General features: G+C 43.1%; 1 protein-coding gene across 1 annotated transcript; it reads right to left on the minus strand.

The window, feature by feature from the left end:
• Nucleotides 1–593: 593 nt before the first annotated feature.
• Nucleotides 594–22,059, minus strand: LOC133759127 (uricase; the record flags this gene model as incomplete). Its single annotated transcript, XM_062190099.1, has 7 exons — nt 594–1,125; nt 3,694–3,777; nt 5,729–5,852; nt 7,626–7,812; nt 18,976–19,054; nt 19,152–19,268; nt 21,763–22,059. Coding segments are annotated over 7 exons (963 nt in total), but the record flags the coding sequence as incomplete, so codon positions are not given.
• Nucleotides 22,060–22,768: the final 709 nt, after the last annotated feature.

Genomic DNA, 22,768 nt, shown 5'->3' on the forward strand with positions numbered 1-22,768 from the left:
CATTTACATTCCTGCTCCACATTATTGTCAGCGGTAGTATTGTACTCCTGTGAGCAAAGCAGAATTATCAAATAATAGCAAAGGCTATGGAAACATTGCTTAAAAATGGAAGCTTCATTTCTTTAAAAATGTGGAAATTTTAAAAGAGAGAAAAGTTATCTAGAACACTCACAGGGATAGGTTTTCCTGTGAGCTTCATAAGTATCTCCTCTCTAATCTTCTTTTTTATGGATGTTTTTACATCTGTAAACTAATGATATTTATAAAATATGACTCTTTGTGCCAAAATGCTCCTTATTCAAAGAAAAGCAATTTTAACTTCTTTTTTGTGCCCCAATGTGTAATAAATATCCTCCAAGTGTTGTAAAATTGCAAAATTGATACAAAAGAAGGAGTATGTAAAAATTCTTCTTCCATCTCCACAGGTTTTGTTTTGTAAATTTAAAACTATTCTGAAATTAAAAGTTTTAAAAGAGAAAAAAACTCACCTTAAAAAAGATCATAAAGTACATTTAGAGTAAAAATACAGTAATGATATACATGCTAAAGCATTTTTAGGATTTCAAATATTCAATCAATTGAAGTCACAACGGTGACATTTTTCAAAATGATTTTTATTTCCTTTTCTGCATGACTCAGAAGCATCAGTAGGATGAAAATAATACTTGCTGCTTTAACTTGTACACAAATTATTAATGAGACACCCTCATTAATTCATGAGGATTTTCTTAATGAATTAACTTTAAAGCTTCTCTAAGATAGAAAGGCACAAGACAACTAAAAGGAAATATTGATTTATAACTGTTCTAATTCTGCTCAGTTTTTCAAGCAAACTGTATCTATGATGCACGTTATTATTACCAATAAGGTAATCCACAAAATCTTTGCTGAACAAGATGTACACAAAATAAATTATTTCCTATGAGAGGAAAATGAACACTGTAAGTCAATATTCCAGGTTGAAAATTTGCATGGCTATAATCTCCAGTATCAAAAACAGAATAAAAGAATTCCTCAGCCGAGAGTAGACCCCTGCCGGTGGCCACAATGTCACAGCCTTGAAGACAGCTTCCTCTTGACGGTACCAGTAATTTTGCCATATGGATTGTCTAATGGCAGCAAGACCTGCAGAAAAAAGCACTTGGTAACTTCAGACACATTAAAACAGCCCCCTCCTTTATATGAGTCAGTACTAAGATAGCAATGCAAACAACAACTTATCAACCAGGAAAATGTGTGTACCCCAGAGTAAAGTCATTTCAAACATGAGAATGGCTTATTTCTGCAGTTTGATAGATGACTTGCTTTTCCAGAAAAGCAAAGTGTTTTTGAAAAATTTTGACCATTAGGATACAAATGCTTCTAAAATGCATTACATACCCCTGCTTTTTAACTGGAGTGTAGGGAACACAGTTTGACCTTTCCTTGATGATTCACTTTGACCATCCATCACTGTCCAAAGCTATAATGCCACCATGCCCTCAGGATCAGCGGAGCACTGCTGGGCTGTTAGCTCAGCGCTAAATGGCCCCAGACAGCTGCACTCTGGAGCTCTGTGTTTCTGCCTTGTCATTTGCTGCTTCTCTACTGTTGTCCCAGCATCCAACTTCATACCTCTCGTGTGCTGCCTTTACCTCGTACATACCTGCGGGGTGAGGGCCCCAGACTGGCTCCAGCCATCCCCAAAGCACAGACACAGACACAGACACAGGGAGAGCTTGTTCAGTCCCTCAGATGCCTTTATGTGGAGCCCTGACCTAAGGAAACTCGGGTCTTCCTGCCTGGAGGCCTCTGGCAGATCCCAGTAGGAGCTGCAAGTCTGACCTCTTAGAGGGGCAGATCAGCAAGCCCTCCAGGAGGGACCCCTGCAGGTGTGGGGGTCACTGACAAGCCCCCTCCTCCCTCTGCCTGGGGTCCTTGAGCTAAGCACCACGCTGGTCATGGTGGCTGACCTTTTTTCTGTTTCGTGCTCTTTTATTTTGCTTCAGGTGGATATGGCCAGAATCACTTTCCGGTTCGTCTCCCATCCTTTGGAAGCTAATCCTTTTTAAAAGGCCTCGCATTCTGGCCAGTGGCCTTGTGGTGGTCACTGCCCTTTCCTCCCTCTGGAGAAAACAGTAGTGCTTCCATCTTTTCATTGAATGAATGGCACATGGACTTGAGGTTGCTTGCCTCTGCAACTCAGGGCTCTAGATCACTTCTGTCAGGCACCTAGGCTTGGCCTGTGTTTCCCAACACCAGCCCCAAGCTCCACCTGCAACCAACAGTAGTGCAAATCTCACTGGTGTCCATCAGCATTATTTGCAGGATGGTCACAAGGCCCCTGGAGCAGCTGGTCCAGAATGGGAGACCTTCTGTAGACCCCAGCCCTAGCCCTCTTCCGCCAAAGGATGTGATTGTACAGCAGGAGAGCCATGCTCGTAGGTGGCTCCTTCTCTACTCCCTCCCTCCTATACCAGAGAAATCACCCAGACCATGTGCTGCCAATCCAAGAAAGCGGTGGGAGGATGGATCCCAGGGAGAACTACTATCATGTTGAAAGTCCAAGGGGCAAAGACTGTGCTTGTTCCCAGGAACTGACATCAACAGGCAAGGGATCGGGGTTCGGGGCTGCCAAGTCAGACACGTTGAGTGCTTTAACTTTCTGCTATGGCTACAAACAAGTCAGGGTAAGCACTTTTTCCAAAATAAAGGTTTCCTTTTAAAAACTGAATTTCCCCATCTTGCCTTCTATAATTGCAACTAGAAACACACAGGGAAAAAAAAAAACCACAAATACCCTTTCATCTACTCTGTGTGTGTTGGGAGCTACTAAACTGACCACTTAATCAAATGGTTGAGAAGAGGGATAAAATGCGAAGAGAATCCCTTTTTTCCTCTTCATTGCCTCGTGATGGAAGAGTAATGAAGCTGCAGCCTCGCTGGCACTTTTCAGAGAAGTCACTCTCGGAGCAGTTCGTTAGGCACACTCTGTTCTTTCTTCGTCTTTTCCTCTCTGCTACTCCCAACTCTCCTCTATAAAAATCCATCCACTCCAGCCTCAGGCATTTGAAAGGCCCAGAGTCTAAGAGGCTTCTAATCAGTGGCAACTACAAATATCCCCAAAAGCTGGGGCAGGCATTTGGCATAGAGGTTCAGATGCCACTTGGGATGCTCATGCCCCATATTGGAGTTCCTGAGTTTGAGTCTTGGCTCTGCTCTCAATTCCAGGTTTCTGCTAATGCACAGGCCAGGCAGCAGGTGATGGCTCTGCCACCCACAAAGGAAACCTAGATTCACTTCCTGACTCCTGGCTTCAACCTGGCCTAACCTGGCTGTTGCAGGCATTTAGGAACTGAACTAGCAGATAGGAGACATGTCTTTCTGTCTCTATCACTCAGCCTTTCAAATAAATATAAATGAATTAAGTTAATTGTGACAACGATACTAATATGAGATGCTAACATGGGAAATGGGCTGAAGTGTATACAGGAACTGTTTATATTACTACCCTACAATTTTTGTTTTATCAATTTAAAACTATTCTAAAATAAAATGTTAAATAATACATAGGTATACAGATATATGCATAAAATAAATAAATATTCCCCCAAAGAAATAGCTGTTAACTGTGATGTTATCAACCTCAGTTTATAAAGAGGCACAAAGGGGATGGGATCAAGATGTGCTTTAAATATTTTTAAGTTCTCTTACCTCTTCCTTGTTGATCAGTCCCATTTTGGACATGTCTATGTTAAAGTAGTGAATGTTTGGCAGGCTGATTTCCATATCTTCTATCTGGAATCCACAACAGTATGCATCACATTGGGCAACTATAAATCTGTCACTTTGTCACTCTGCCCACCCTCATCCCACTTATCCACTACCCCGACACTCAGGTCCCAGCTCTGTGTTTGAAACACCCTCTGATGTTCCTCTGTTCTCTCCTGCTAGTCCTATTATCAGATGTTAGGCTCTCTCTTCTCATCTCAGTGCTTCTCGGGAAAACAAGAGTTCTTTGGGTCAGAAACCTGGGACTTCTTCAGCATCCAACTGGCTGGCAGGCATCGGCCGATCATCATCCTGAATTCCTCTCCCTTCTATTCCCTCCTCTCCCAGTATGTCCCTAACATAGACAAGCCCTGGAGTAGAACTATAATTGGAGAGCCATGTGCCAGATTTGTAAAGACTTTGAAGTTATAAATTAAGCTTAAAAACTTTTAAGTGAAATATGTTCTTTCTTCTAACTTGACAAAAATATACCTTTATAGCAACCTGGAGAGCCAGGTTTTAATTTAAAATTCTGTTACTCTTTGGAGTCCTATGCCAGGACATGGCAGCATGGGAAGAGTCAGTCCTCAGCACCTGGCCCATGCACTCTCTCTCTCTTGGGTTCATGTGGGTAGGCACTCTGGCTTGCAAGTCAATCCTTCCATATCTTCTGCAAGCATCCACCCTTTGCCAGCTCTCAGTCCTCGGGTGTGCACAACAAGAACATGCTCTGCCCTTCATAGAATGGATCTCAGGAAGAGCTTAGCCCGTGTTCTGCAAGTATTCTCAAAGCACTTGGGCAGGAAGTTCTGAGAGAATTATGGCTCCTAAAGGGTTTGTTGCCTTGGTTCTACCAATGGAGGGGGCCCAGGCAGAAGAAAGCCTGAAAGGGGAGCTTTGACAGTGCTGTGCCATCGTGGGAGTCCCCCTTGCCCAGGCCTGAGGGAGGTGCTCCACCCTTCATTCTCACCAGACTTGGCCATGCTCCCTTGCCACATTTCTGCAATACCACCCTAACAGGTCTCCTTGCCACATTTCTGCAATACCACCCTAACAGGTCTCCTTGCCTTTTAATCCATTCTACTTTTCTAGAGTACAAATTTGGTCATGCCACACTCTGCCTAAACCCCTCAGTGGCTCCCTAAGAACTTTCAGTTTAGAGTACAAGCTCTATAAATAAGACTATAAAAGCCCTCCTGACTGGTCTCTGCCTCATTGCTAGGCACACATGGAGATCCTCACTCCTAGAGTATCCTATGTAGGAGATCCTTAAAAGGTAGTGAGCCCATCATTCTACCTCCTGTCTCCATACTTGTTCTTACCCTGCCCTGCATCCTTAAGAGCAGACTCATGACTCCCATTGTCCCTAAAGGATCAACTCAAACACATCTCCCTCCAGAAAATCTGGCTGGCCGGAATGAGCATCCCATGACAATTATTCTTTATTGTGTTGTTATTTTACTTAATTGTTGCTGTTGTTGTTGAGCACTGAGTTGGGAGCTCTTGGAGGGTAGGGGCCATGTCTAGTTGATCTTTGGATCCTTGGGCTACCACCAGAGACATAACAATGATTCAACAATTGAATGAATGGATGGGTGAATGAGTGTATAAATTCGCCTACATCTATGATCCTCCCTTGTCTGGCTCCCCCTGAAACACAGACCCTCCATCTAATTACCTTTCCTTCCAAGCATTCAAGTACCCTGAACACGAGGCTTACATCAGTGACAGGTTGAAGAGACTTAAAGAATTTTCAACAAAACTAAAGAACTACAGCAGTGGCCTGCATTTTCAGGTTGGGCAGATTTTTCCATTTTTTGCTCTCTTCTCACTTGCTATAACAAGCTTTTGAACAACAACAGATGTCATGTTTCATGTGTCTCCCACTTTCTTATTTTAACTCACAACTCTATCTCAGAGCTGACAGGAGACACAGCAAGAGTTCTAAATCCTCAGAACGGCAACTGACACAACCTACCTGGGGCACACGGCTCAGGGTGAGCACCTGGATGTCATAGAGGGTCTTCTGGACAGAGGGCGAGTACTCGCCTTTGTCATAGGGCCCAGCAAATTTCTCCAGGACAGTGTCCCGGACAATGTCCCTGAAACACAGAGAGAGGAGAACTGAGGACTCTCATGGGATGGTATTTTAGGAATGCTTTATAGAGCAAAGAAGTACAGCACTTTTCTCCCCCCAGAAAACAATTTCATTGGTGGTTTTAAAAGACAATAATACTTTGTAATGTCAAAACACACACACACACACACACACATCCTCATTTGCCATTCCCTTACATACACACACCATTTGATATTGGATATCACTGGGCTGCCTTTTGGCACCAGGACCAAATGGGTATTTCAGGCTACATCTCCCACCATGTTTGAGGAAGCCATGATGAAGAAGGCTCCCAAGTACTGAATGCATCTTACTGAGCTGTGTGACTGGTTACTTGAATTGTGACATTAGGGGTTTTACTTTGTGCCTAATCTGGGACAGGCAGTTTGTGATTGTCACTGAATTCTCAATAGAGATAAAGTAGGTACTATCAGTTTCCCCAGTTTAGAGATGAGGAAACTGAGCTTAACATTTAAATGAGGAATGGGTGTTTGGTGCAGCAACGACACCTGGGACAACTGCATCTCATATCAAAGTGCCTGTTTTTCAAGTCCTAGCTACTCTGCCTCCAATCCAGCTTCCAGCAACGGGATCCTGGGAGGCAGCAGGGGATGGCTCAAGTAGCTGGGTCCCTGACATACACCTGTGGGACCAGATTTAGTTCCAGACTTTTGGCTTTGGTCTGGCCCAGCTGTGGCTGTTGCAGCTATTTAAGGGGTGCATCAGTAGATGAAAGATCTGTCTGTCTCTCTGTCTCTCTGCCTGTCCAACAAAATGAAAATTTTTAAATTAATTAATTAAAAATAAATAAATAAAAGTTAAGTGACCCACTCCAAGTGCCTCTCTTCAGTGGGAGCCCCAGCCTATGACCCTGATGCTGGCATGTGTAATGTTGTACTCTTCTCACCATAAATATGGCAGGCTCCCATGGGGCACGTATGAAATATAAAAGGAAAAAAGAGGAATGAGGTGAGATTCCAGAAGCATTTTAAAACCTATCACATAATAGAGGGGGCAGAGAAGAACTGTGCCAGTGGGAGGGAGCTCCCGAGAGGGGAGGGCAGATTGCAGCTCATCATTGGGTGAAAATTCCTAACAATTAGACTTCAGCAAAGGAATGAGATTGCCAGTCAAAAGGCAAACTCTGGGAGTTCAGAGGCCTAATTATCCCTTGTCAAAGATATAATAATAGTAATAATACCTTGACATTTTTAAAGCATTTGTCATTTACAAAGCGCATCTATGAAAATCATATCATTCCGAGTTTAGCCTAGAGAGACCGACCAATAGTGTCAATTTTCCTGGGACCATGGCATTTCCAATGACATGACTTTTGGTGTTCAAACCAGGAAAACTTGCAAACTGGGGCAGGCTGGTCCCCCTAGGTTAACTCTGCATCACCACAAAGCCAGATATTCTCTTCACTTGATGCCGTGAGCCTCAAAGTCTGGTCCAGCAGCCTTAGCATCAGCTGGGAAATTGTAACAAATGCAAATTCTCAGGCCCTACCCAAGATCTACTGTATTGAAGCCTCTGGGACTGAACCACATGGTCTTCATTTGAACAATCTTCTGGTGATTTGGATGCACATGAAATCTGAGAACCACTGATTTAATAAGTCAAAAAGCAGGAAGAATTTCTGGAGAGCAGGAAACAGCTCTGTCTCCCTTTCAGATCTAGGACTCCATGAACTCTGGCCACAGGGAAGAGGGAAGACACCCCCTGCCCCAGCACCAGGTCCTGCACACATTCATACCAGGTGGCCTCAAAGTCCACGTCTTGGCTGTGCTGGTAGCGCCACTTGCAGTACACTTGGGTGGCAAAGCACCGGTCCTTCACCTCTGGGAGGGTGGTGAACTGGTCCTTAATGAATCCTTCAAACCCAGACTGGGTCGTTTTCAAGACCTTGAGGTCTTTGATTCCAGAATGAATGACTGGAAGTCCTGTTTAAAGCAGAAAGGTAGGAGAGGATGAGGTCGTAGACAAAAGTGCCTCCTATTGACACCTGCCCTGAGGAGCGTAGTCGCTGAAACACGGCACGGTGTGCATATACAGAGAACCATTTTCCTGCCCATATTTTCTGTCCCCCTGTGTCTTCTGAGGTCTGAGCCAAGAGGATGGTGGACCTGTCCTTTCCTCTGCTTTGGCCTCTCCTGCTCCAGGAAGACTGGCAGTCTGCGAACAAATCCTATACTGTGTGGAGGGCGGAAACGAATGCCTTCCTCCGGCTGTATGCGGGGGCGTCTCAGCCAAGTCACCTTGGAAAGCCTGAACTCTACCTCACTCCACAGGCGATTCGGCTGAAATGGGTTAATAAGGTCCTCAGGAGTAGTCCTCTCTCTCCTGCTGTGGTCTCTCTACAGGGGTGGTCCTCATGCCAGTCATCCTCGGGGGCTGACAACTCCAGTCAGCACCAGACCCCGACGGCATCTCTATTCTCCTGTGGTTATGAAGGCAATGGAACTATACAATGTCATGGACAGATAGGAGCATGGACCTCCCTGTACCTAAAGAAAGACTGAGAGATGAGGCACATGGCTCACAAGTCTGCCTCTGTTGATGCATGAAGGCTTGGGGTTATTGGCTAAAGGAGAAGGATTGCATTTGGGTCATGGGTAATTTGCAGAAAAGAGGAGTTGGAAATAGTGGAGGGGATGACCCAGGTCCCTTTCCATCTCTGCTGTTCCTCATGAGCTCACAGGGCAGGGGAGGGTGCCAGGCCTAATCTGAAGAAGCTGTTTACTTGCATGCCCAGCACTTATAGCTCAAGACTCAGGTGACAGGTGGGGCACAGTCTTAGGAAGGGCCAAGATTCCTCTTTCTCTTTCTGTATGAACACTCTGTAACTGCAGCAGCTGAATGAAGCCTGAAGAGAACACAGTAACCACTGACACTCAGGGAGGGCCCGCAGCATGATGCTCTGTGGAAAACAACGGACATGGCAAATGCTGGACAGAGACAATGGGGCAGCAGGTGTACCTAGTGGGTGCAAACTTCTTCCTGAGCATGTGCAAAACAGCCCTTGGAGGCTGTCAGGAGGTGGGCGTGTTTGTTGGGAAAGTCTAGAAGCTTTGTAGTGAGAAAGCTACAAGACCAGGAAAATTCAGGAATTAACATTACCATGTCTTTATTTGTGTGTTGCAGGCTGGTACCATCAGGGGACCTGCGGCAAGCATTTGGCAAACCCACAAAGCTAAGTGTGATGACAGAATTATTGCCTCTTTGCAGTCTCTAAGTCAGCCCTGTCTAGTAGCTATCCCTTTTGACCTGTTTAGTCTAAAACTCAAGGGGTAGAGGTGGCAGGGATCACCATATCTGTGGTCTTAATTGGAGAATAAGAATGTGATTCATGATCCTCAATTAAAATGCAGGAAAGCTCTGAAAAGTCAATGGTTTACAACACATGTGGTTTCAAATGGTGTGCTTAACTCAAGAGGCAGGGAGTTTTAGAACATAAATAATGACTGTATTTTGATATTTTTCTATGGTGCCTGTGTGCACATATCAGAAAGAGCAATCACCAGTGGTTAGTGGGAGATCTCCTGATTAAATATGTTCTGATTAAATAAGGAGTTTTGTGCAGTGTTCCAGGACAATGTGATTAAACAGAAAATGATAACTGCTTAATTTTCTGAAGTTCTCATTGGAAACTGTATCTGAAGGAGGATCATGAGAAAAATATCAGCAGTGCCTTAATGCCTCCAGTTGGCTGGGTTTATCAGATTCTAAATGTATAAGGATTTAGTGCCTCAATTTTAGAATTTCTAAGTGCAGTGAGTCTAGTCTCAAATCCAAGAAGCAGTCAGTATTTGTTGAATGAATGAATGAATGAGTGTAACAGGGTGATTCACATCAAGGAATAAGTATGTCGTATTTCCTACCTTTCTCTTCTAAACAGTTCATCGCCATCAGTCTTTCCCATTTCCCCTCCTGATCCCAGCTCTCACTCACAGTGTGGTGGAGGAGAGGACACGGTGTTGACGCTGGCCGAGACCCTCCTGTCTGGAGGCCTGCCTTTGGTTGCTGCCTTTTCAGTTTGTCTTACTTAATCATCAAAGCTTTCTATGCATCTGACTTTTAAGCATTTACCTATAATCAGATGGCTAGAAACTAGCAGACATGTAGTTCAAATTCAGCACCACATTGAGAGTCCATGCTTTTGTTACCCCATTTTCTATCATTCTCCATCTGTGCAATATTTCTTCCTTCCTTTAACCATTTCCCCATTTCTGTGCTATAAGAGATCTTTCCAGGAGACAAGAAGGCTGCTACCTCCACTCCTTAGTGTGACTTTAGGGTCTCAAACAGCGGCAACAGTCTGGAGAGTACAGTCCCCATTGGTCTGAAATGGAGATTGATACATCACTTTTAGAAATGGCTTTCGGGGCCGGTACTATGGTGTAGTGGGTAAAGCTGCCGCTTACAGTGCTGGCATCCCATATGGGCGCTGGTTCAAGTCCTGACTGCTTCACTTCTGATCCAGCTCTCTGCTATTGCCTGGGAAAGCAATAGAAGATGGCTCACATCCTTGGGCCCCTGCACCTGCATGGGAGACCCAGAAGAAGCTCCTGGCACCTGGCTTCGGATGGGCGCAGCTCCAGCCGTTGCGGCCAATTAGGGAGTGAACCAGCGGATGGAAGACCTCTCTCTCTCTCTCTGCCTCTCCTTGTCTCTCTGTGTAACTCTGACTTTCAAATAAATACATAAATCTTTTAAAAAAAGAGAGAGAGAGAGAGAGAGAAAGAAATGGCTTTTGAGTATCTTGAAAACTTTTTATTCCATAAAAATGTCCTGTTGAAATGCAGAGATCCCTCAATGGACTGACTCCTTAAGTCTTTTCGAATTAATATCAGAATCCACTTCCAATAGTAATCCCTTCCAGAAAACAGAATCCTATAGAAATGAAACATGAGTTTGTAATCAGGAATGACACTTACATGACTAGCAGAAACTTTGGAATGGGGCTAAAAATAAGGTGGAAGAGAAGTAAGGCAAACTTCAACTCTTCATGTAGCTAGCTTTGATCATCAGCACCCATGTGAGCAGTTCGAACTTCAGCTCTTCCAACAGACTGAATCTTTTTTTTTTTTTTTTTTGACAGGCAGAGTGGATAGTGAGAGAGAGAGACAGAGAAGAAGGTCTTCCTTTTTGCCGTTGGTTCACCCTCCAATGGCCGCTGTGGCCGGCACATCTCGCTGATCTGAAGCCAGGAGCCAGGTGCTTCTCCTGGTCTCCCATGCAGGTGCAGGGCCCAAGGACTTGGGCCATCCTCCACTGCCTTCCCGGGCCATAGCAGAGAGCTGGCCTGGAAGAGGGGCACTGGGATAGAATCCGGTGCCCCAACCGGGACTAGAACTTGGTGTGCCGGCGCCGCAAGGCGGAGGATTAGCCTGTTAAGCCACGGCGCCGGCCGAACAGACTGAATCTTAAAAGGATTCCTGGATGCAGCGTTGCATGGGGGTTGAATCCACAACTTTGGGACTCAGATTCTTTATTTCAAACCCTAGTGTTTTCCCTGCTTCCCCCCCCCACCGTTTAAGAGCACTGTGCCCCTGGGGAAATTACTTCACCTCTCACTACTGGAACTTTCTCATTTGTGGAGTAGAGGTGGTCATCACATCCATTTACTAGACTGGATACAGGTCTAAAACAATGCACATAAAGGACTTGGGAGAATGGGTGCCTTTAAGGAAATGCTCCATGAAAGTTAGTATGATTTTAGCAGAATTAACCTTTCCTTATCCACTTCAATCACCTGGAAATATTTTCCAAGGTTTACGAAAGTTCTTTGGGTTGTGACAAGCTTCCCTCTCCACTTCTGTCCCTGGGAGAGTTACTGACCTGAGGATCATGTTAGTCCTGCTAGGTCACTTTAAAAACATCTAGATTATCTGAAAAAGAAATGCAAATCTGAAAAAGGAGAAAGTGGTTGCATTTCTATAATTTGTTGTGGCGTGGGGCCAATGTTATGACATAGCTGCTGTCTGCAGTGCCAGCTTCCCACGTGAGTACCAGTTCGAGTCCCTGTTGCTTCTCTTCCAATCCAGCTCCCTGGGAATGTGCCTTGGAAAGTAATGGAAGGTGGCCCAAGTGCTTGGGCCCCTGCACCCTCATGGAAGAAGCTCCTGGCTCCTGGCTTTGGATCTGCCCAGCTCTGGCTGTTGTGGCCATTTGGAAATTGAACCAGCGGATGGAAGATCAAGATATTCTCTCTCTCTCTCTCTCTCTCTCTCTCCCTCTCTGTATCTTTTTTTTTTCAAATAGATAAATAAATCTTTAAAAAGAAAAGAAAATTTGTCTGGCATCAGTTTCACACAGAATAAAATGTCTCGTGTTCATAAACACAATTAACTGTTGCCACAGTTTGGGCAGAAAGCAAACCATCTACTCTGGTGCCCTCATTTTATGAACAACAATACAAACTATTCTCTTTGAATGCTAAAAAAAATTTTCCTTGGCACGCGTTAGACACGCTGGATGAAATCAGAGAGCTTATTTTATCTTCTCTGTTGGCGGCATCCCAGCTCTCTGAACACTTGTAAGAATCTGAAGCTTTCAAATTCATGGGCCCATCAACTAAAAATACAATACCTCACACCCAACAACAAAGATTCCAATTTAGACTAACAAGAAGTAATTCAACCAAAAAGACTGTCCTTTTCCAGGTTACTTCCCATGAAACCACTTAATCAGCACCCTCCCTCTTCTGAGTTTTATGCCATGGTAATGGAATAATGCAAAAGGAAGGTTTTTCATACTTTACTGTGCTAGAATATAATCTTTTCTAGCTTTTAGTGTCCTCCCACACACTTAACAGATTGTGGTTTATCTCGGAGAAGCACACATCCTACCCTTTAGCTCTCTAAGGGAAAAACTCACAGTGAATTAATAGACAATAAGCCCAATTTCTTACCTACGCATCAGGTGTCACAAAGCACAAAGCTTTATAGAGCCAAGAGAAAAAAAAATCTTGTCATGAAGAGGATAATTGCTTCCACATTTAACACCTCCAAAAAGGACACAAATAGCTAAAAGGAGGATATTTTAAAACTATATTAAATCATTCTAGTAGAAAATCTCAAGCTTGTACAGTGCTAGAAAAAATGAAGATCGATTAAACATCGTTTACCCTTGAGAGTCAGTGTAGCTCATGTAAGGGATGCAAAAGCTCCCTCCCTCCATGCAATTCTGGGTGTGGGGAGATGACATCACACACAGGGAAGGAAGTGAACTGGCGTTTGTACAACTGGGTGATGATCGCGGGGACTGGAAAGGACCTGGTGCCCACCAAGAACTTTTCTTATAAAGGAACCGAAGTACACCTTGACATCTAAAGGACATCAACAGCCTTCTTGGCTGTGGCCATCTCTGTCCTTGGTCTTACACTTCCCCTGTTTTACCTCTTCCATTTGCTCACCTCGTCACCTCCTAAATGTGTTCTCCTCCAGGGACTCTGATTTCAACAGCTCCCTTCCTTAAAACCATCTTCCTATCCAACCTGCCCTCCCTTCAGTGGGTGTGGGGGGCTTTCTCTTTGGCCACAAGATAGTGTCTCATACTTGAGGTCTCACCTCCATGGCCCATTCCTCTATTTTACCCATGCTTAGCTGAATTGCTGTAATGAATGTCAGCACAGGAGAAATTTGGTGCTTAAAGAACTGTGCACTGTAATTCAAATAGTACAGAGGTTTAGGACCAATTTAGTTCAAATTAGTAGCAGCCACCTCCATAACATCAAGGTTCAGCTAAGCTTGCAGTTCAACAGAGAAAGAGTTCAGAAGATCCAGTTACCCCATGACATCTATGCCAACAGCTTGCTTCACACATGCACAGACTAATTCTCATCTTGGGGCTTGGGAAGTCACAAGCACAACACCAGCCCTCATCCCTTTGAGTGAACAAGTTTTTTTCTGTCTTCCAGATTCTTCCATGGAACCAGTAGATTTTGAAACAGCTGAAGGTACAGCTCAACAATGTAGCTTTAAAAGATCTACTAGGAGAAACAGCATAATGGTGGTTTTAGAACAATTCCAAAGACTTCAAGTGATGCTCAAGATTCATCAGGGTTTCCATAAACATTTGCTCTATTGTTAAGAGAGAAAAAAATCAAACCTACGAGGAGAAACTCAGTTACATATTCTAATGGCAAGAGTCCTTTTTGAGAGTTCCATAGCTGACTGTGTACTTAAATACCTATATTTTTAATTATTCATTTGTTTGAAAGGCAAGGGAGAGAGAAAGAGAGAGAGAGAGAATCTCCCATTCACTAATTCACTGTCCAAATGCCTGCAACAGCCAAGACTGGGCCAGGCCAAAGCCAGCAGCCAGGAACTCAAGCCAGGTCTCCCACATGGCTAGGGATATCCAAGTATTTGGCCCACCACCTGCTGCCTCCCAGGGTTTGCATCAGCAAGAAACTGGATTGGAAGGCAGAGTCAGAACTCAAACTCAGGCACTTGTAAGCATCCCAAACAGCATTTAACTACTGTGCCAAATGCCTATCCCAGGACCTATGTTTGAAGGGGTAGAAGTCTTATCATTGTAGACAACTTCTTACCAAAGGCACTACTCAGGGGTTTATAATAATAGCCTTCACATTGCAAGAACTGGTGTGTGTGTGTGTGTGTGTGTGAAAGAGAGAGAGAGAGAGAGAGAGATTTTCTTCAATTAAGCCTACACCAGGACATTTCTTATGACACTGATTGTAACATAGACATACATCATAATATCTGTGGTCGTAGTTCTTGGATAATACAAAAATTAAGAATTAAACTTTTCTACCAAAAGAGCCTACATCCCAGCTCTCCAAAGAGAGACAATACAAACATCTTTGTAGACATAGCCCTGGAAGATACACACACTCACATACACATGCACACATATAGCTGCACACACTTAAGGGAACAGATGTCTCTGCCTCTACCCTGGTCCCTGCCAGCCCTGCATGACATTGGAGAGGGGCTGGACTCTAGATGAGTCAAGCTGGAGCTTCTGGGAACCCTGCCATGATGATCTCAGCCCCCTGAAGCTTTTAGCTTTCAGCAGAGAGAAAACACTTCACCCTGATTGTGGTGGCTAGTTTTTCCAGTCTGCAGCAGCCAGGTGATTAGAATTCAGGCTGATCTCAAGCCCCAGTAGTTCCTGGAAAGAACAAGGGTATAAAAAGAAGCCTGTTTTCTTTTCATGATCAGCAGAACCCTGTCCTTGGTCATTTTGCTTCCTCCTCCATAGCTCTGCCAAAAGCACTCTGGTGGAAGTCACCGATCGATGCCTTTTTGTCAACTGCACAGTTTCTCTGCAAGTCTTCTTTTCATCCAAACCTTCTTAACCCTCTGGGAGCAGGGAGGGGGGAGGCAACTAAATCAATTTCCTCTTCCTCCTGGATACCCAGCTGGACCACACTTGGCAGCCCCACCTTGCACTTAGCCACGGCAGTGCGGTTGGGTTCTCGCCAATAGAAGGGCTATGTGCTATTTGCAGGCCTGGTACTTAGTCTTGTGGGGTTCTGTCCCTTTTTTTGTTCCTCCAAGTTTTTCTTCCTGTGCTGGCTATCTGAGGAGCTACTCTCAAGGTGAATCCATAAACAAAGGCTTAAAACTGTAAGGATGCCATCAACTTGGGCTCCTGCATAACTGCATGAAGAAGAGCCATATTCTCACCTCCACCCCTCAACTCACACACACAGTGCCTAAACACGCAAACACAGACTGGACTCCCATGAAAAAGTCAGCTTCTTGAGCTGAGACATTTCACAGGGAACTATTTGTTATGCATCCTATTATCTCAATAATCATCGCTGGTTCCTTAAAAAAAATTTATTCTGCTTCCATGATGCCACTGTCCCAATCCTTCTGTCTCTTGACCATTTTTCAGTCTATTTCTCCTTAAACTGTCCAGAGCTGAAATTTAGGCTTTTTTCCCTGAAACTCTCACCTTTCCTCCTCTCATTTGATGTTTTTCTGGAATCGTCTCCTTCCTTATTACGTCTTCACCTACCGTCAGTTTAATGATGGTCTCCAAATAGACCCCCATCCAGTTATTCCAAACTCACTCGCTTCCCCCTGGAAACTTCCTCCTTGTGGGCATTCTCCTTAGTCATTCCCAGGCTCTCCCACTTCAGGGTCACCTGGAACCCCTCTGCTCTCTATCCTTCCATGCCTACTCAACCACTGAGACTGATCGGTTACACTTCACAAATGCCCCACATAACGCCCCCCGCCAATCTCTCAGTCTCTCCACCTCAACTTCCACTGCCTTAAATCAGTCACTATCCTGTGTTCATCTGGGCAGCAAGGCTCCAAATGTCTCAACGTGACCTGTTTCTCCAGATTGTTCGACAAATCTTAGTCAGAATTGCTGAGCAAAAGCATGAACACACACACACACACACACTCATCTGCTCACCTAATTACTAAAGACCTCGCCTCATTGTCCATTGCCATTCCAAACAGTAATTCCAGCTGTTATTTTAGGAATGTTTCCTATGTGCCAGGTACTCTGCTAAGTGTCTCAATAGAATCATTGTAGTATTTAACTCCTGTATTTCTCGGGACAACTGCAGAGGAAGAACTGGTGCATTTCATTTACAAATGAAAACTCATGGAAATAGTGTAAGCCCCTTGCTTCCAATCACATAATTTTAGTAGTGGAGCTCAAGCTCAAATCCAGTTCCTTCTGTCTCTGAATCCTCTGGGCTTAACCACTGTGCAAATCCACCTACAAGTGACAGGAAAATTGCTAGCATGGCACAGGAGGCCCTTCAGTGTCCAGTCTCAGCCACTTCCATCCTCACCTCCACTTCTGACATTCCGGGGCTCAGACCCACTGAACTTGTGGCTGTTTCTCAAATGCTTTGTCCTCTCGACGATTGAGTGAACCACTTGCACCGTATGGAGCTCAGCCTGAGGCAGGCGCTCAACCTATTTCAGTTCCCTGCTTCTGTTCCTTTGTGAATCCTACCTCTACGGACCCTGCGTCTTCTACTTACAATTCTTTTTTCCTTTTCTATGCCTAGCGTGTTCAGAAGTATTTTTCAAAAGTCGCTTGAAATATTTCCAACTGGCTGCCAAGCTGTGGGAAGAGTTAGTTTTCTGCTCCTCTCAGTTTCATAGCATGCCCAATCCCTCCACGTGGTCTTTACCTTCTCGTAATGCAATAAACCTGTTTAAAAGTCTATCTCCTATTATTCATCTACTATTAACTCCGTAGGGTTAGAGAATGTCTTATTCATCTCCTTATCTACAGCTCCTCATATACCTAATAAGTCCTCAAAAGCTAATTGTTGAATGAATAGTATGTAAATGAATTATGTAAGCATTTTTCATAAGTGCTCTCATTTTTAAAATTCTGTTTCCTGGAGTCTAATTTGAGCCTTTGCTATTATCCTACATAACTAAAAGCAGAATGAAGAACGTGCTAAGAATTACCAAAGTCACTGAAAGCCCGTGTTGAGCTGTGCTGATCAATATAGTAGCCACAAGCACCCTGGTGCTATTCAGCACTTAAAATATGACAAGCCTGACTGAAATGTGTTGTGAATATAAAATACACACAGCATTTAAAATGTACACAGATGTAAAATATTCCACTAATGATTTTTATATTTATTACATACTGAAATATTTGGATATAGTGAGTTAAAGGATACATATTATCAAATTTAATTTCCCTCACTTATTTTTGCTTTTCTAATGTGACTACTGGAAACATTTTAAATTACAAATGTGGCTTGTGTTATCTTTTAGTTGGACAGAGCTGGTTTGGGGTTTCTAATTTAATGAGCGTAATCAGTGTGGTTTGGGTGGCAACACATCCACCTAAGAATCAGAAAATTGTTCTTCTCTTTCCTCCAAAGTCACATGGAAGGGAAGGAGGAAGGAAGTTATTTCCATTTTAACTAGCAAAAAGCTCGATCAGGTAGTGATATCACATGGCTACACATTTACGGGATACAAAATCAGCTTTTAAGCTTAATGCAACTATTCATTCTCTGTTGTAGAACAACATATTTTAACTGTTAATCAAACACCAAGAAGGTACTAGCTGTGTCTCAACTTCAATACAGATGGTGAAAAGTTAAATGAAGCTATCATGCTAGAACTTTCTAGAGAGGGCATTATCCAACAGAATTCAGCATGAAAAGGGACCTTATATTTTATGAACCTTGGAATATCCCCTGCGTTTACTGGGTACCATCTCAAATTCTTACTGTAGAGAGCTAAAGAAAAAAAAAGAGAGAGAGAGAGAGAAAAAACAAGGGCCCAAAACAAGGAAAAGGGAGGGAAGGGAAAAAAGACAAAGAAAATAGATCAGAGTCCACACTCTCACTTTATAATTACTATTGAGCTTTGTTTTGTACTGGGATAGAGACTTCCTACATCTTTGGTTCTATGGTTCCTGGAGATCTTCTAGCCAAACTTTTAGCCAGTTATTGAGGTTTGTTCTGACGACCTCAGCAAATCAGTGAATACAAGCTTTGAGAATTTTATTACCTGCTAAGTTTAATTATCAGTAGTAGCAAAGCCTACATTGCAGTAATGCTCCACAGTTGATTCTGAAACTTCCTGATAAATAGATTGCATAACTGCCATTGCTATTTTTCTTTATTTTTAAAAATTGTACATGACTTTTCTGCATCGCTATTTTAAATGACATTCATTTTATAGAAATTATAATAGCATCAGTGATTTGATTGTGTAAATAAAATGTTAAGAAACTTGATTGTTATTTAGTAAAGATTTCCTATAAAGCTTACTAAAATTATAGCATGGTATGATGCAAAATGTATTGGTCAGGAAGTTCAGAGAGTTGGAGTTTTGTTAGCCGGGGCTTTTTTACCTCATCTCAACATCAGGTAATAGGAAGGACCAGTCCCTCTCAGCCCTCAAATTTTGTTACAAAATTAATTATTTCATTTTTATATACGAAGGCAAAATGTAGATAACTCTTTACTGTACTTCAAAGTCACAATATTCATTCCCATTTACAATTTAAAAGCCTTAAGAATCTCTATGGTTTCCTCCATGTTAATAAATCAAGTTGTTTAAAGAAAAAAAAAACTCTGAAGTGCCTTTTGCAGAATCAAAGCATGAAAAATATTTTCTTACCACTCCTCCTCTGTTCAACCTCACAGAAGTGCGTTCCAGTGGGAGTATGAATAAATGCGTGGACGTGCTGAACTCCATTCTGAAAATTAGGAAAAACTGGCTTTCAGTACAATTTCAGCATACGCCATAAACCCAATGTCTTTCATTAAACTTGGGACATAAATAAGTGAGATAACCTTTTCCAAACGCTTCCAAGGGACTTCTTCCACGTAGACATGAACTCGGACGACGTGGTTAAAGGAAGAAAGGAAGTGCTCACAGATGTTCATAGCAAAGACTTCTATGCTTTTGATCTGTAAAAAGAAACAAAATGCTAGCAACCAGAAATACTTGCTCCATTTAAAACTAATTTTTAAATATTTACGGAGCTCTCTTTTCTGATCAATTGTTTTTCAGAAGGAGAGAAGCACAGAATTGGAAAGAATTTCAAGAGACGTACTGGTCCTAACCCAAATTTTTCACTAGTACTCCAAGTGTAGTTAATAGAGGAGCCAGGGGTTTCATCTGGGTCTGCCACGTGAGTAGCAGGGGCCTAAACACTTGAGTCACCCTCTGCTGCTCTCCCAGGTGCATTAGCAGGGAGCTGGATTGGAAGTGAACAGCCAGGACTTCAACCAGTGCCCATAAGGGATGCCGACTTGTTGTAGGTGGCAACTTTATGCACTCTGTCACAATACCAGCCCCATCAGAATAATTATTAATAGCATCCTATTTCATTCTTTAAAGTGTCCTGGCTCAGATAAGAAATTACATGGTCATTCTACCTATAATGAATGAATTTAACTTGTTTTCAGCATGTAGTTTCATTCCATCACTTGTCTTAAAGCTGTCAGACACAAAAAGAAATGTAAGAATCTGTGCTGCCTGGCCCTCTTCTCTATCACAAGAGAGGCATATTTTCAAATAAATGGGTTTTTTTTTGGTTGTTTTTATTATTATTATTTTTTTGACAGGCAGAGTGGACAGTGAGAGAGAGAGACAGAGAGAAAGGTTTTCCTTTGCTGTTGGTTCACCCTCCAATGGCCGCCGCGGCTGGCGTGCTGCGGCCGGCGCACCGTGCTGATCCGATGGCAGGAGCCAGGTGCTTCTCCTGGTCTCCCATGGGGTGCAGGCCCAAGCACTTGGACCATCCTCCACTGCACTCCCTGGCCACAGCAGAGAGTTGGCCTGGAAGACGGGCAACCGGGACAGAATCCGGTGCCCCGACTGGGACTAGAACCCGGTGTGCCGGCGCCGCAAGGCGGAGGATTAGCCTAGTAAGCCGCGGTGCCGGCCTCAAATAAATGTTTTAAGAGAATGATTCTTTCCCCCTTCATCCTGTCTATGTTTGCTGGGCTATTCTGATTAGCAAGAGAGGTCCAGGGTAGAAATAGGCCCTACGCAAATTATATTCTGACTAGTTCATTTATTTAATGCATTATGGATGCATGTAAAACCAAGGGAGAAGCAACTTTCCAGTGTACATTTCTTATCCTTTTAGGCTTCTTGGAAAAAAAAAATATATATATATATATAAAATAAATTGCCCTGAAGTCTGCTGGTGGCCCTGCAGAGCTTCACTCACTCCTAAAATACCCGGGCATGGAATTGCTCGAATACAAGTTCTTAGCAGATCTAAGTCCTATTCAAAAGCACAGTTGATTAGCATCTAGGAAAAGCAAGTGGTAATTGAGTTGAGAAAGTTAGGGAGACATTAAAATTTGGACAAATAGATTTTGATAGTTATTTTTCAAATGTATCTGATAATCGAGATTTTCCTCTGTGGTAATAACAGGAAAAGCAATGGTACTTCCTTCCAGGAGTGCAGCTAATTCTACAAGAAAAGTAAATGGTAGGACTCAACAAAATGCATGAGAAAAATGTGTTAGGTTCCGAAATCAGGACCATAAGTCATCTATAAGCCTAAAAAGAGATATCATGTAAATTTGTCAGGTGGGATTCTCTGCCTAAAAGATTGTCGCTTTAAAAAGCTCTGAACACAGAACCTTGATTTCTAGAGGCTGGGAGATGAGAGAGATAAAAGGAGTTAGGATTAAAAAAGTAGGGGTGTTTCATTAACTGTGACAAATAGATGAATACAAAACATTACTAATAGGAGAGGTGGGGAGAGGGTATATGGAAACTCTTTCTATTACTATTTTTCAATTTTTGTTTGATAAATTTAAAACTATTTTGCAATAAAATATTTAAAAAGACAAAAAGAAAAGAAGATGGTAGTGAGATGAAATCCAAGAAGTGAAAACAAGAGTTGAGCTTCAAAAAATGGGAGTGGGGTACAGACTTTTCTGCAAGTCTGAAGGTTTTAGTCTAGAAATAAAATTTTGGGGGCTGGCACTGTGGCACAGTGGGTAAACCCACTGTCATCCCATATGGGCACCGGTTCTAGTCTTGGCTGCTCCTCTAATCCAGCTCTCTGCTATGGCCTGGGAAAGCAGTGGAAGATGTCCCAAGCACTTGGGCCCCTGTACCTGTGTAAGAGATCTGGAAGAAGCCCCTGGCTCCTGGCTTCAGATCAGCCCAGATCCCACTATTTGAGGCCATTTGGGGAGTGAACCAGCAGATGGAAGACCTCTTTTTCTGTCTCTCCCTCTCACTGTCTGTAATTCTACTTCTAAAATAAATAAATAAATAAAGATTTTTAAAAAAAGAAATAAAGTTTTGTAAATAGTTTAAATGTAAATAGGTTAAAAGGTAAGAGAATCTGGAAATAAGTAAGTCACGCGCCCATACTATAGTGTAGTGAATTCTGCACCAAGACAGGCGGCTTCCAAGAAGACTGACACCTACCCCTTTGAACTTAGCCAAGACATGAACCGTGTTCTTGATGGTGTCTGTAGGGATGATGTCTGAATTGTCTCCATACACGTAGTCTTGTTTGGAACTCAGAGTGAGCTGCACGGAAGTTGCCACTTCTTTAATGCTGTGGTATTTTCCGTCTCGTTGAATATGGAGAACTTTTACCATATCCTTTCCATAGCTGGTTTGGACAAACTCCACATCTTCATTCTGCAATGATACCACAATCGTCTTCCAGAAGGTGGCTAAATGAGAGCAAGCTGTCAACTGTTTATCACGTAATTCAAAAGGTGAGATTCAGTGTATTTATGAGAGCAATAGCCCATCCGCAAGTTGCCATTTGAGGAAATAGGGGGCCTTGTGTAGGCAAAGAGAATCCCAAGAAGTGAAAATGTATCAGACTTTCTGAAGAGAGACATGTAGGTGGCTTCCTTGATAATAATTATAACTAATAATAAAATCTCCTGGGTCAAAACCAGGCTGCTCTATTTTATTTAAATCTTGCTTCTCTAATCCTTGTAACAGCTCTGTGGACTAATATTCCCATTTTTCAGAGGGAGAAACTGAGGTTCAAAGAGATGATGTGGTTTCCCTTAGTCCACAGAGCTAGTAAAGGACTGAACCAGGATTTGCACTCAGCTCGGAGTCCTCCGAACTGCAGAGTGCTCACCCTATAAACTGCTTTTCTTCTATAAAATGCCTTGACTGTGTTAGCTGGAAACAATGATATGCCCTTTTGGTAGGGAATGCTATCCTGGAGAAAACGCCCTGTGATTTGAACACTGCCTTTTCTACTGGCTGCGGGGAAGGAGAAGAGGAATTGGTGACAGAGTCCAGATTACCTTTAGAAGCACAGTGCAGGGGCCATCTGGCTGCAGGCAGAGCTGTGCTGTTAGCAGAGAGACACTTCATAATTGCTGGTGCCTGACTCATTAGTGCCCATGTCTGACACTGGAGTTTTAGCAAACAAACGCGTCTCCTCTGGTAGAAGCCACCA

The sequence above is a fragment of the Lepus europaeus genome, chromosome 5 (genome assembly GCF_033115175.1).
Source record: "Lepus europaeus isolate LE1 chromosome 5, mLepTim1.pri, whole genome shotgun sequence".
Lineage (NCBI taxonomy): Eukaryota > Metazoa > Chordata > Mammalia > Lagomorpha > Leporidae > Lepus > Lepus europaeus.